Source organism: Urtica dioica, chromosome 8 (genome assembly GCF_054948205.1).
Source record: "Urtica dioica subsp. dioica isolate 48M chromosome 8, U.dioica_male_clone48M_v1_H2, whole genome shotgun sequence".
Lineage (NCBI taxonomy): Eukaryota > Viridiplantae > Streptophyta > Magnoliopsida > Rosales > Urticaceae > Urtica > Urtica dioica.
Genome location: NC_142763.1, coordinates 34,127,329 through 34,142,194, shown reverse-complemented (window position 1 = coordinate 34,142,194; position 14,866 = coordinate 34,127,329). Strand labels below are relative to the sequence as shown.

General features: G+C 42.4%; 2 protein-coding genes across 2 annotated transcripts; both read right to left on the bottom strand.

Annotated features, from left to right (window-relative positions):
* Positions 1-265: 265 nt before the first annotated feature.
* On the bottom strand, positions 266-3,900 carry LOC149389427 (Pentatricopeptide repeat (PPR) superfamily protein). Its single transcript, XM_089621724.1, has 2 exons — positions 1,406-3,900; positions 266-659 (listed from the first exon to the last, which is right to left on the bottom strand). Exons 1-2 carry the CDS (start codon positions 3,895-3,897, stop codon positions 545-547), a joined length of 2,607 nt encoding a protein of 868 aa, XP_089477850.1. The 5' UTR covers positions 3,898-3,900; the 3' UTR covers positions 266-544.
* Positions 3,901-6,493: 2,593 nt separating this feature from the next.
* LOC149389426 (uncharacterized) lies at positions 6,494-7,885 on the bottom strand. The gene is made up of 2 exons (XM_089622622.1): positions 6,640-7,885; positions 6,494-6,522 (listed from the first exon to the last, which is right to left on the bottom strand). The coding sequence occupies exons 1-2, from the start codon at positions 7,883-7,885 to the stop codon at positions 6,494-6,496; spliced, it is 1,275 nt and encodes a 424-aa protein (XP_089478748.1).
* Between the last annotated feature and the right edge of the window lie 6,981 nt (positions 7,886-14,866).

The window sequence follows — 14,866 nt, the reverse complement described above, 5'->3', positions numbered from 1 at the left end:
TTTAATGATTTTCCTTTCTCTATTTTGTCGAGGGATTGAGTTTCCACTTTGATTTGATGTTTTTCTTTTTTTGCTCGGTAGTTTTTGTGGCTGTTGTTTTAGGCCTGTCTGAGCTTTGCTCTTCTCTGTACTGCTCTCCCTCGATTTGGAGTTTTTCCAGTTATAAGTAAAATTTACCGTTTCTATTAAAAAAAAAAATATATAGCAAGCTAGATAAATCACTCATTCTATTTCTCAATGGTAATACATAGCTTCTTTTTAGAAAGCCAATAAACTTTAGTTTTTTTCTTCTTATTTTTTTCAAAAATTTCAATAATACTTATTCCTTCTTATAGGTCATTACAATTTACAGCACAATGAAGTCATTCACTTAGGACAGCTACTCACAAGACCAAGAAAAACCATTTCATCTTCCTTTTTCTTTCACAGTAACTCAAAACAACCTTTTCAATTTTACTAGAAAGAGGCTTCCTTGTTCGTTCGTGGGTTTGACATTGATCATTTTGCTTTTACCTGCAAGCTTATACTGAGGAGTAGAGAGTTCCTAGTGATCATGGTAATCATCATTCTGTGGCAGCAAATCGGATATGCTTTGACGACCCCAGCCTTTCTCTGTAACCTTTCTTAGAGTCTTCAATGCAGTTCCACTACCGTCATCTCTGCCAAAAGACGAAGAAATAAAATAATAAGAAGATCACAACAATGTGTATAATCCGGTCAGTTAAAGGCTATAACGGTGTTTAAACAGGAAAGCGAGTTTTCTGATACACACGAGCTTCTGTTATATATGATCATGGAATGAAAAGTAAGTACGCCACCTATACAAAATCGTCATTGAGCTTCAGCTACAAAGCAACACTTTGTGATATAAACCACTCTTTCCCCTTTGGGTATGGCAGTTTTTATTTCACGCTGACAAACAATGGTATTACATGACATTGCTCATAAGAAGCGGTTCTATGAAATTGAGATGACCAATTCAGTAATGAATTTAAAAAATACATAACCATGGAAAATAACAAATATATCTCCTACGTTATGCCAGCAAAAATATCATTTTTTGATTATATATAACCATAAGTTTATCAAAATTAATATACAAATATATCTTTGATTCCCTTTTTTATATTTGAAACATGTGAAAAGAAGAGAAAACAATAAGTCATGAAATACAGTGGGATAAAAAAACTGATAGATTTGTCCACAGCTCGATGAGATCGTGCGGCTTTTATTAAGTTTTTTCATGTTAAGAGTTTGAAATAGGGAATTCAGAGAATATGTAAATATCAATTACTAAACTCAACTTATATTTATAATACATAAAAACGCAAGAACAAATAATGAATATTTTAGATGTAGGAATGACTAATCTCAAATAAAAAAAATACTCGGGTATATACAGTACCTGTCAATCATAGCCTTCCAATCATCACTTTCTTCGGTCTTGACCGAACTTCTACGAGTCCTAACATCCTCGTGTGGACGGGCTTTGTTTTGCATTTCCATCATTTTGTCGGTCAACAAATCAGCCTCGCGCTTGTTTCCCTTCTTGCCCAAGCCATCAATGACCGGAAAGAATGAGGATGTATCGAAACCGTGTCCCTTTTCTACCATATGATTGATAATTCCATGCGCTTCCTCTAACTCGTCGACTTCGCACAGTTTCTCGATGAGGTCTTTGTACTGGAAATTCCCGACATAAATATTTTTGTCCAACGCTTCTTTGAAAAGCATTTTGGCTTTCACGAATTCACCTCCGGAGAACAACTCGTTGAACATCAAGCTATACAAGGGTTCTCTATGCCCACACACACTCAAGCCTATCTGGAAAACTTGTTCTGAATCTCCGAATTCATGTGCCTTACAGAGAGCCGCGATCAATATTTTGAAGGAAGCGACGTTCGGGGGTGTACCCTTTTCGAGCATTTCGTCTAAAAGAGACAGAGCGTCCTTTATTCTATCTCCTTCGCAGAGACATCTCATCATGTTGTTGTAAGTAAAAACATCCGGAGAAATTCCACTTTCTCTCATCTCATTTACAAGCCCTTCGATTTCGAATATTTGGTTCTTAATTCCCAAGCCAAGAATGAGCGAATTGTAAGTTTGGAGGTTCTTGTTGCAGCCTTTCTTTTCCATGTCCTTCAAGACCCGAAACGCCAATGATATCTTCCCCTCTTTGCAGTAACTGTGAATGAAAGTATTGTATATGAAAGTATCGGGGCTCAATTTTTTCCCGATCATCTCAACAAGCTTCTTTTTGGCCTCGTTGATCTTCCCAGTTTTGCATAACGCGACGATCACGGTTGAATACGTTATCAAATCAGGCCTGCAGTTATTTCCGGTTTTACCGCCATCGAAAAGACCGACGAAAACGCCCCCGAGGCGATCTAGAGCTTCATTTCCCCGATCCCACATTTCGTCCGCGATTTCGATTGCTTTGTCCAACTTCCCGTTGTCACAAAGAGCATCGATCACAATATTGCAGGTTACTGTATCTATACCAAACCCTCGCTCGCTCATCTTTATCAGAAGCTCCTCGGCCTCTGAGATATTTCCCTTCTTCCACAGACTGCGCAGCAAAATGTTGCAAGTGAGAGTGTTTGGGCGACAATTATTGGCCGTCATCTCTTGAAGGACCTTGTTGGCTTCAAAGACTCTGCCTTTGTTGCAGTACCCGTGTAGTAAACTCGTGTAAGTAATCGTATCCGCCGAAACGCCGCTGCTTTTCATCAAGCCCATCACCATTTTCGCATCGGATAGCAATCCATTCTTGCACAGACCATCTATGATAATATTGTACGTATAAGTACTGGGGTTCAATCCATTCTCAACCATGTCTTTGAGGAGCGATTGGGCTTCCAAAAACTTGCTTTTCCTGAACAAAGCCATCAAATATATGTTGTAAGTTTGTAATTTTATCAACCCGTTTTTTGTTTTCATCGAATCGAACAGCATCCTCGCCTCTTCCAACATCCCTTCCCTGCAAAACCCGTCTAGCATCGTGTTGTATGTTATGGTGTTCGGTCTCGGGAGACCAAGCTCTTTGTCGGCGTTCATGTCTCTAAAAATCCTAGAAGCTTCAAGGATCTTCCCCGATTTACAGAGAGCGGAGATCCTCGAATTGAAGGTAACAATGTTGGGCAAAATATCGACTTCGCTCATCTTCTCGACCAGCTTCTCTGCCTCATCGGTCTTTCCCTCTCTGCATAAACACGAGATCAGAGTGTTGTACACGACCCGGTTCGGTAAAACCCCGGTCCTCTTCTCGTCCAGAAACTCCAGTGCACGATTGACAAGCCCAGATTTGCAATACCCACGAACCAAAATCCCGACGGTGAACTCGTTCGGGGAACATCCCTTCAGGGGCATTTTATCGAACACCTCGCGCGCATCTTCCAAATTCCCGGACTCACACAGCGCACCAATCAAGAGATTACACGTGTAAGTCTCGGGCTCAACCCCGGAGCCGACCATGTCCCCATACAGCCACGACAACGAATCGAAGTCCCTCCGGCGAAGAGACGATTCGAGGAGCGAATTGTAGAGGCGGACCGAGTGAACCCTCTCCGGGAACTGAGACCGGACAGACTTAAAGTGAGAGACCGCCTTTTCGGAGAGACCGGAGTCGGACAAGGCTCGAACCAGCGAGAGTAGAGATTGATGGGCGGTTTCGGGGGTGTCCGAGGCGGCGGAGATTAGTCGCCGGAGATCGTCGAGCTCCGGGACCATTTTGGATTTGGCGAGGAGGCGAGCGACGATGGGGACGGAGCGGAGACAGAGGTCCGGCGGCGCGGGAGAGGGAGAGGAGAGAGCGCGCTTGAAGAGAAGCCATGCGAGCTTGGGATTGTCGGTGTTTTTGACGAGGGCTTTGACCAACTGTGTTGTTTGGTCTTTCATTTCACCATCAAAGCTTGGATGACAGGAAACGATGGGTTAACGGCATTCTGAACTTTGGCGGTATAAACTTTAGTGAAATCAAGATTTCAAATATCGAAACCGATACATATACCGAAGTTCTAATTTTACGGATATATCGATGAATATTCAATAACAATTTTAATACCAACTACAGATTATATCAATGATATATCGATTACCGATGAATATATCGACATAAATCCTATAACAAACAGATTATGAAAATACAAAATCAAATACTACAAAATTCATGACAAGAAATAAACTAAAAGTAGACAGTACAAACGACCCCCTTGCTTCTCGCATGTTACAATCCTCTCCCCGCGGAACCCCCTTTTCTCCTCGATCCACAGAAACAAAATGACTGCATCTTTGATGCACTTGCTAGTACACCTAATTGACACCAACGAGTAAAATCACCTTGGGCTTCAGGACCCCATAGTAACAACAAAGAATGTGCTAAACTATTAGCAGGAGTAGAAACTGCGGCAGTTAAGAAGTTGTAACATAAAATAATTCTCAAATGCTTCAAATTAAAGAAGACTACAACCTTTGAAACTCCGAATCAGTTGTAGGTTGAGTGTCGATTAGGTTGAAACGTATGGGGTTGCACCAGCTGGCCTTGACAGTATACGGCCCAAAACATGTATGACGAATAGTATTCTATGTAGGTTTTGATGTGCATTTCATAGTTGTACTGATCCAGGCCGATGAATAAGTTTAGGATAGGAAACTGTACGTAGTTAGTTTGAATGTCGGTCGTTGAGATATTAGCCTCAAATCCCGAGACAGACATTGAATCAAATTTGGAAGAAATTTGATCAATATCAGTAGTCGAAGTACGAGACATGGGAGCCGAATAAGTCGATGGAGCGCAAAAAAAATCAAATGTGGATAGTTGATCTAACCTGTCATTTATACCAGTATCACCACCACTTCGGCCAAAACCGCTAAATGGAGTACCAAATTCATATCCATCTCCTTGGCCCATTGGGTCACCACCACTCCGACCATATCCACCCCCGTAATCACTAACATATCCATATCCACCACTAGTATATTTGACACCTCCGCCATGAGAACTACCACCATAAGTACTACCCTCGTGAGTACTACCACCAACAGTACTACAACCACCAATAATACCACCATCGTGGTCAACATCGCCCCGAATAACTCGATTGACGTCAACACCTTAACTTCGAGCTTCAGTAGCTACTTCAGGATTAGAGTCACCAATATCATCATCGAGATGGATTGATCGAATCCAATCAAGGATTTCCTCATCTAAGTTTTCATTATCCACTTGTCGTCATCGATCGTTCGAGGATATCATATGGATCTTGCCGATCCACGCCGTCATTCGCAGTTTTCATATCTATGAGTTGCAGCTTTTGGTTATTGCTACAAAGTACTAGCTGCTCCAAGCGTATGTAAACCAATCGGTTCCTTTGTTTGGTGTGGATCAATGCAAACGTACTCTGATTCCTCTCGCATGCGGACGATTATGCTGTTTGGGACAAGATGTGCATTGCCAACTTTCGCAATGTGGGACATTCATGCCCAAAACGTTCCACTGCAAATGAAAACAAGACATATACCGAGTAATTAATAACTTGATACTTATTCTTAAATTATAAAAAAGATAACCTACCTGGTGGCGTGTTCGTTCGTGCAAGGTTTATATATGATTACAATCTTCAAAACAATAAAACCTATAGATTATTACCACCAGTGAACACCTAGTCAGGGACTCCCCCTAAATTTGAACTCCGTCTTAATTCCACCCTTCGAGAAACCGCCTGACTCGGATGACTTTCAGTCTTCAGCTGTTCGTGAATCTTCAATCACGCGAACACAAAACCCAACTCTCACAGACACTCAATCTTTGTGGAATAGTGTTTGAGAGAATACACCGCGATCAACAAAACACAAAGCCTCCCAGTCCGCCAGTCTTGCACGTCTAAGAGCTCTAAGTGTTTTATCAAAAGCGTCAAGGCTGCTACGGGGGAGCGCATGGATTTTATAGCAGCTTCACAAGCCTGTAAGTAAATCTAGGGTTTCCTTACCCAGCCTCAAACGAATATCACATAATCAAGTCACCAGCGAGGCAAATATCTTGCAATGAAGACAACAGCGAGGTAAATATCTTATAATGAAGTCAGCAGCGAGGCAATATCTCATAATCAAGTCACCAGCGAAGCAGTCTATCAATACTGGAAACTTGCCTGAAATAAAGTCTACACACAGGAGGAAAGATGTCACACCAGAAGTAGAAGCATAACGACCGACATCTTTCCACACAACTTACACTAAAAAATAAAGCCAACATATAACGTATCAACAATCTCTCCATTTGGCTATATTTTAGGCAAGCACTTCCAGGAACAGTTCTCATACGTCATGACCAGAGAAGAGGTCAAAATAAATGACCTCATGACGCCTCTCCCCCTGATTGCCTCCAAATAATACCAAAGGCAAGGATCGACCAACACAGAGGGAGGAACAAACAGCGGGCTGAAAAGGATGATAACTTGAACAAACAGCATTATATAAACCATCAAAAGAAAGATGTTCAGGTTTTACACACCAACTTATCAAAGTCTGAAACATATGATGAATTGTAGCACAAACCAAACATAAAGAAGTCTGAAAAGAAGTTGTATAATACAGACCAGATCTTGAACAAAGAGAGAGAGAGAGATATTTAAATAAACTCACCATCGTTACCAACATCAACCCGGTCACTGCCAATGCCTTCTTCATCGTCTTCAGACTTGTCAGCATCCTCAGAGTCTTCAGCAGCATCAGGAACATCAGACACAGTGGCTTGGCCAGGCTGAGAAGCGGTAGCTGAACAAGGAGCAGTGAGATCGCGAACAAGAGCTTCGCACTTGGACTTCCTGTTGGAGAGAGTCTCGATAATCCTTTTAAGAGTCTCGATCTCCTCAAGAAGTTCTTTCAACACAATCCTCTGAACTTCTTCTGTCATTGTCCCCAAACGAAGTTTGCTCCCTGAGATGTCAGATGTCTTGACAGAAGGTCTGACAAGATCTTGAGCATGTTTCCCCTCAAACAATTTGTGACTGAAGTTGAGAACACCAGGTCTTTTGCCCACCACATCCGTGCTTCGCAGAATGTTCTTGTTTTGCTTGAGCAGGATACCAGTGATGAGGAAAGGGAAACCTATGGGGAGCTTCACTGCAAACGACTTGGCATGCTTTGCCAAGTGATCAAAGACAAAATCACCAAAATCAAAGGAGGAACAGGTACCTATCTGGTAGATTAGGCGAGCCAGATCCGCCTTGATACTCGACCCATGTGAGGAGGGAGCCCAATTGGCGATGCCGATGCGATAGAGGATGGAATATTTGGCAGAGAGATCAGCAGATGGCAAAGTCCCCTTGGAAGGCCAGACCTTGGTTTCGTCACCCGTGATTTCTTGAGCGATGATGTCCAAAGAGGGAACTCTATCGGCAGTAATGATCTTCCCACGACCAAGGTACTCGTTGATGACATCAGGAGATATCTCAAAACAATGTCCTCTGACGAAGACCTTTCGGAATTCAGCATCATCAGGAGCATCGAAGGACGAGGAGACATTGACGATGAATTCCTTTACCAAAGCAGGATAGTATACTCCAATGCTTGAGACAGTCCTAAGCATCTCAGCGTCGTGCAAAATCTCAATAACAGCATCTATCTTGAGAGCCTCAACAGACAATTCCTTTTCAGGAAAAATGGCTCGATGATACATATACCTCCATTTGAGGACACCATCTTCCTTGTGGAATGAGACATTGTCCATAAGGGCAGTAGGGACATTCTTTGGGAGCTTTTGCCCTCCCACCGATCTCTTGGTTCCCAACCCAAGAGAGATCACAGGTTCCTCTTCCTCAAACTCATGGCCCTCGTCAGTATGAGACATATGAGTCTCAGCAGGCTTCTTTACACGCTTCTTTATCATGCCCACATTTTCTTCTTCTTCTTCTTCTTCTTCTTTGCAGGGATGGGAGCAACCTGAGCACTTTCTTCCAACAACTTTCTCTTCTTCTTTCTCTTCTCCGACATAAGAGTGGCAATACATACGTCGTCATCTTTCTGGACTTTCTCTTTCAGAGATGCAAGAATATCCTCCCCACCATCCTGAACTTGATCATTTTTCCCCTCTTGACTCAGAGAAGAAGATGTTGGAACATCTTTCGCGACATCTCCACTTAAACCCAGAATGCCGCCAATGACATCAACTGGAGAAGGCTCTTGTTCACCGAGGAGCGAGTCCAACATATCACTGTCCCTAGGATTTTCATTAGGGAGAAGAGAGGTATCAGGGTTACCTTGCACAACCTTGTGAGGGCTCTCAATGGGGGATCCACCAGTGTGGGTTTCTTCTTCAGGAGTAGCGTCTTCTTTTCTTCCTTCTTCAGAAGAACTTCCGGTGCTTACTTCTCCGGTAATGTCTGTGATCGAGAGAGCGGCTTTCTTGAACATGGCATTTCGTGCGGCTGAGAGAGAAGGATTCTCATGAGGAATTGACCCAGTAATCGCACATCCGACCTGACCATCGGCGCGTTTATTGGATCGCAAACCTCGAACCCGGACCCCGTGTCTCTTACTCTCCAGCCCGAGCCCCTTTCCTTTGACATCTTTCGCCTTCATCGCGGATTTCTCTTTCTTGGGAGGAATGGTGGTGATGATCCCGCTTCTGGTCCCAACCATTTTGTCAAGAATTTGAATAAAACAGTTTTTCTCGAAAACGTAACCGTCTGCATGTAGGAGAGCATGGCAAGGAGTAAAACGATGTCGTAGCACAGGATGGGCCAAGATCCGTCTCGGGCACAAGAAAGGAACAAGTGGCATTTTAGCCCGGAAAAATAGTCGAATGGGCCAACCAGAAAAATGGGCCCATGAGAAAACTTTCACGAAATAGATGCGAACAAAGATCAGAGAGATACCAGCTTTGACAATATAGAGGGTAAAACCAAAAATTCCATCCGAAAAACAGTAATTGCTATTGTTCAATCACACACAATCCTAGAGAGGATCTGAGATTTTCAAACCGGTTAGCATCCAAAGCCTTAGTGAAAATATCTGCAAGATGTTTTCAATGTGAATATATTCGAGTTTGATCTTTTTATCTTCCACAAGATCTCGAACGAAATGATGTCTGATCTCAATATGCTTGGTCTTACTGTGTTGAACTGAATTCTTTGAGATGTTCATGGCAGTGATATTGTCGCAGAATAATGTCATGACATCTTGTCCAACATCATATTCAGCAAGCATCTGTTTCATCCAGAGGAGCTGAGTGCAACTACTCCCAGTAGCAATGTATTCAGCCTCAGCTGTGGACAAGGAAACGCAGTTCTGCTTCTTGCTGAACCAGGAGATGAGATTGTTTCCAAGGTAGAAACATCCACCAGAGGTACTTCTTCTATCGACCGTGCTACCTGCCCAGTCAGCATCACAGTATCCCAAGCGTAGATGAGGTATCATAAGTATATAGAAGGCCAAAATCAGCAATTCCTGAGATGTACCTTATGATTCGCTTGGCTTGAGCCAGATGGCTAGCTTTGGGATTAGCTTGATATCGAGCACACACACCTACAGAGTAAACTATGTCTGGTCGACTGGTAGTGAGGTAGAGGAGACTACCAATGATACTCCTATAGAGGCTTTGATAAACAGATTCTCCATGCTCATCCTTAGTGAGTTTAATATGAGTGGCGGCGAGGGTCCGCTTGTGAGAGGATTTATCCAAGCCAAATTTCTTCACTAAGTTTTTAGCATACTTACTTTGGGAGATAAAAATACCATCATTCATTGCCTGATCTGAAAGCCCAAAAAATAATTAAGCTCACCAACCATACTCATTTCAAATTTAGACTGCATTTGTCGAACAAAAAAATCACTATCTTGTTCGACATTCCTCCAAAGACTATATCATCAACATAGATTTGAGCTATCATGAGGTTGCCATCCTCCTTCTTTATGAACAAGGTTTTATCAATGCCACCCCTGGTATAACCATTCTGCACAAGGAACTGAGTTAGTCTTTCATACCATGCCCGAGCAGCCTGCTTAAGGCCGTAGAGAGCTTTTCTGAGTTTGTAGACATGTTGTGGTGAGCTGGAATCTACAAAGCCTTTAGGTTGGGCCACATAGACTTCCTCATTCAAGTACCCATTGAGAAATGCACTTTTAACATCCATCTGGAAAAGTTTGAAGTGTAGGTGAAAATAGATGCCGAGCAAGAGTCTGATGGCTTCAAGTCTCGCAACAGGGGCAAAGGTTTCATCAAAGTCTACGCCTTCCACCTGTGTATAACCATGCGCCACAAGTCTAGCTTTGTTTCGAGTTATATTGCCATGCTCATCAGATTTATTTTTAAATATCCACTTAGTTCCAATGACATTCACATCGTCAGGTTTAAGAACTAGCTCACAGACTTCATTTCTTTCAAACTGAACAAGTTCTTCTTGCATAGCATTAACCCAGTATTCATCATCAATAGCCTCATTTACATTCTTAGGTTCAATCTTAGAGACAAAGCAGAGATTACCAATCATCTGCCGATAGTTTACAGGAGGTTTTGGGCGAGTCCTCACTCCTTCATTAATTTCGCCAATCACCTCATGATAGCAGGATGATTTTTCTGAATTCTTCTGGAAGGAATTCTTTGTTCAGTCACAGGAGGAGACCCTTCATCCGGAACAATGTCGCTCACTTTGTCATCAGCATCCGTCCTGCCATTAGGGCTTCCAAAAGAGATGTCGTCCAAAGAGTTCTCAGCATCTGTCCTGACATCTGTGTTACTAGGAAAAACTTCATCTTCATCATTAGTACTGTTAGTAACATCATGATCATCGTTTACCACCACATTTATGGATTCCATCATAGCCTTAGTGCGTTTGTTAAAGACACGATAGGCTCGGCTATTTCTAGAGTATCCAAGAAATATACCTTCATCACTTTTAGGATCAAATTTACGTCGAGGATCCCTGTCAGCAAGGATATAACAAACAGAACCAAAGACATGGAAGTATTTCACATTTGGCTTTCTCCCCCTCCATATTTCATAGTGAGTAATAGAAGTACCTGGGAGAATAGTAACTCTATTATGAATATGGCAAGCAGTATTGAGAGCTTCAACCCAAAAGTGTGCTGGAATGTCTTTAGCCAACATCATCACTCTGGCCATTTGTTGAAGGGTTCGATTTTTTCTTTCAACAATTCCATTTTGTTGTGATGTGACGGGAGCAGAGAATTCATGGGCTATTCCTTCTGCAGTACAAAACTTAGCAAAGCTCATATTCTCAAATTCCCTCCCATGATCACTCCGTATTCTGATCACTTTGTCAATGTTTTCTCATTTTTCTCTCTGAACCTTTCTTGCATAAAGCTTCAAAAACAGGAAAAGTGTCAGATTTCTCACGAATAAAATCAACCCAAGTATACCTGAAGTAATCATCCACACACACAAACACGTATCTCTTCCCTCCAAAACTCTCGACCTGCATCGGTCCCATCAGATCCATGTGTAGAAGTTCCAGAACACGAGATGTGGTAAGATGTTGCACTATCTTGTGAGACTTCTTGACATGTTTCCCTATCTGGCATTCACCACAGATTCTTCCTTCAACAATCTTTAGATTGGGGACACCGATAATGGCTTTCTCAAAGACAGTTTTCTACATGCTCCTGAGATTCAAGTGACCAAGCTTTTGATTCTACAGCTTGGTTTCGTCAACTTTGGTCATGAGACAGTTGTTGGACTGAGTATTTGGAACGGGAGACCACATGTAGCAGTTGTCACGAGATCTGGTTCCTCGCATAAGTTCATCCTGTTTCTCATTTACCACCACACACTTATCACGAGTAAAATTGACACATAAATTTAGATCACAAAGTTGGCTAATACTGATAAGATTAGCAGTAAGACCTTCTACCAACAAAGTCTCAGTTAAGCAAGATGTACCAGGATAGTTTAGTTGACCTTTACCCACAATTTTGGCTTTCACTCCATCTCCGAAGGTAACATGACAGTAAGAGTAAGATTTCACGTTGTTCAGGAAGGTATGATCACCCATCATGTGCCGAGAGCAACCATATCGAAGTACCAGTCACTACCCGTGGACGCACTTAGAGATGTGTATGGAATGTTGGCATGATAGGATGTGTCTTTTACTCTCCATTCCAACCGAGTAGAAGGTTGTTGGCAAGGAAGAGTATTTATATGAACGACCTTTTGCTGATGGACATTTCTCCCGTATAACCGATAGCAAAAAGGTCGAATATGGCCCCTACCACAATAATGGCAGACCCAACGAGGTCTGTTGACAAGAGACTGGTTGGTCCAGCAGGATCTCGCTGGTGAAAATCTTGAAACTTGTCTTTTCCAGATGGTTGAGACATGTTCCGCGACATCTGGCTAGCATGCTTTTGGGGAACAAAAGTAGTGTGGGATGATGAAGCACCATGAGTATATCCAAGCCCCTTCATGTTCTTTGCAGGTTTACCAATGGTAAGGATTTTGTCAACGCTGTCGGTGCCAGAGTTCAGCATCCTGACGGATTTAGTCATTTGATCCAGCTCTCCATTTAGCCGACTGACTTCCCTTTTTAGATCCACAATGGTTTTTAGGAGCCTTGCATTATCTTCAGTCATGGTGAGAATAAGAGCACTCTGTTTGTCAAGAATCTGGGACTCCTCAATCCATTTGGTGTGCAAAGTATTGTATGCATCATTCATGGCATCGTCAGATAGTTCCTCATATAGACCATATTTCTGAGACCATTCACCAATCTCATTAGTAGATTCATGAGTATGGATAGAAGCAGTAAAAGCCACAAAGTTACTTATCTGGTCTGTGTCGCTATCTTCATCTTCTTCATCCGATAGAGTGACGTTGTACCATTTTTTCTGTTTCTTGAGGAAGTTGGGACACTCCTTCTGGATATGTCTGAAGCCTTCACATTCATGACATTGAATACCTTTTCCCTTTCCGGAGCGTTCACCACCTTTACTGTTCCTGTGAGGGTTAGCATTCTTCTGGAATCTTCGTTGAAAATTGTCCTTAACATCTTGCGATACATTCTTTCCATTCATCTGATTGAGTCTCCTCATAACCCTGCTATTATTTTTTTTGCAAGCATAGCTATAGTATCGTCAATGTCATTGTCAGAATCCGAGTATACCTGATCCTTTTGTTCAAGAATAGAGCTTTTGAGGGTCATCCATTTGTGTTTCTTCTCCAACTTGGGCAGAGAAAGCTCAAATGTCATAAGAGATCCCATGAGTTCATCAAACTTCAGAGTTTTAAGGTCATGGACTTCTTCAATTGCCGTGATCTTCATTTTGAATCTTGGACTTAAAGCCCTCAGAGTTTTCCGAACAAGATCTTCATCGGTCATGGGTTTCCCGAGAGAATAGGATTCGTTAGCAAGGTCTCAGATGCGAACATTGAACTCAGCAACTGATTCATCTTCGTGCATAGTGAGAGCTTCCCAGTTTGTTGTGAGATACTGCAGCTTCTGCTCACGCACTTTCGTGGTTCCCTCATAGGCAACAGCAAGAATTTCCCAGGCTTCTTTGGCACTTGTGCATGTATTTATAAGCTTGAAAACATTTTTATCAACCCCGTTAAAAATGGCATAGAGTGCACGAGAGTTACCCAGAGCTGCCTCATCTTCAGTAGGGGTCCAGTCCTTCTCGGGTTTTGGACCTGTAGGGGTTCCCTTGTCATCAACAGTAACTGGGGCTTGCCACCCGTGTATCACAGCCTTCCAAGTTCTGCTGTCAAGGGATTTCATGAAGGCGCTCATGCGGACTTTCCAGTAACCATAGTTGGTTCCATCGAGTATAAGAGGGCGATTGACCGAACCTCCATCGAGTACAAGAGGGCGATTGACCGAACCTCCCTCTCTGGAACTATCCATATCTGGTAATCAGAAAAAAAAAAAAAAAAATCCAGGAAACCACCAAAAGATCTAGGTGCCTGCTCTGATACCAAATGAAATTCGGATTAGTCGCAAAGACAAGATGTCGCACACAATGTGTTGACAATGTGTCCGACAACTTGCTTGAACACAGATTATGGATAAACAACGAACAATGCAATAAACAAAGTACACACGATATGGTTACCCAGTTCGGTGAAACACACTTACGTCTGGGGGCACTCTGCCAGTGGAAATGATTTCACTATCTTGTAGTCAATAGTACACACAAGGTTTATATATGATTACAATCTTCAAATCAATAAAACCTAGAGACTATTACCACCAGTGAACACCTAGTCAGGGACTCCCCTTGAATTTGAGCTCCGTCTCAATTCCACCCTTCGAACAACCGCCTGGCTCGGATGACTTTCAATCTTCAGCTGTTCGTGAATCTTCAATCACGCGAACGCAAAACCCAACTCTCACAGACACTCAATCTTTGTGGAATAGTGTTTGAGAGAATACACCGCGATCAACAAAACACAAAGCCTCCCAGTCCGCCGGTCTTGCACGTCTAAGAGCTCTAAGTGTTTTATCAAAAGCGTCAAGGCTGCTAAGGGGGAGCGCATGGCTTTTATAGCAACTTCACAAGCCTGGAAGTAAATCTAGGGTTTCATTACCAAGCCTCAAACGAATATCACATAATCAAGTCACCAGCGAGACAAATATCTTGCAATAAAGACAGCAACGGGGTAAATATCTTATAATGAAGTCAGCAGCGAGGCAATATCTCATAATCAAGTCACCAGCGAAGCAGTCTGTCAATACTGGAAACTTGCCTGAAATAAAGTCTGCACACAGGAGGAAAGATGTCGCACTAGAAGTAGAAGCATAACGACCGACATCTTTCCACCCAACTTGCGCTAAAAAATAAAGCCAACATATAACGTATAAACAATAATATTTTCTAGGGATGTATATATCATTTATATTAAACTGAAGAGATA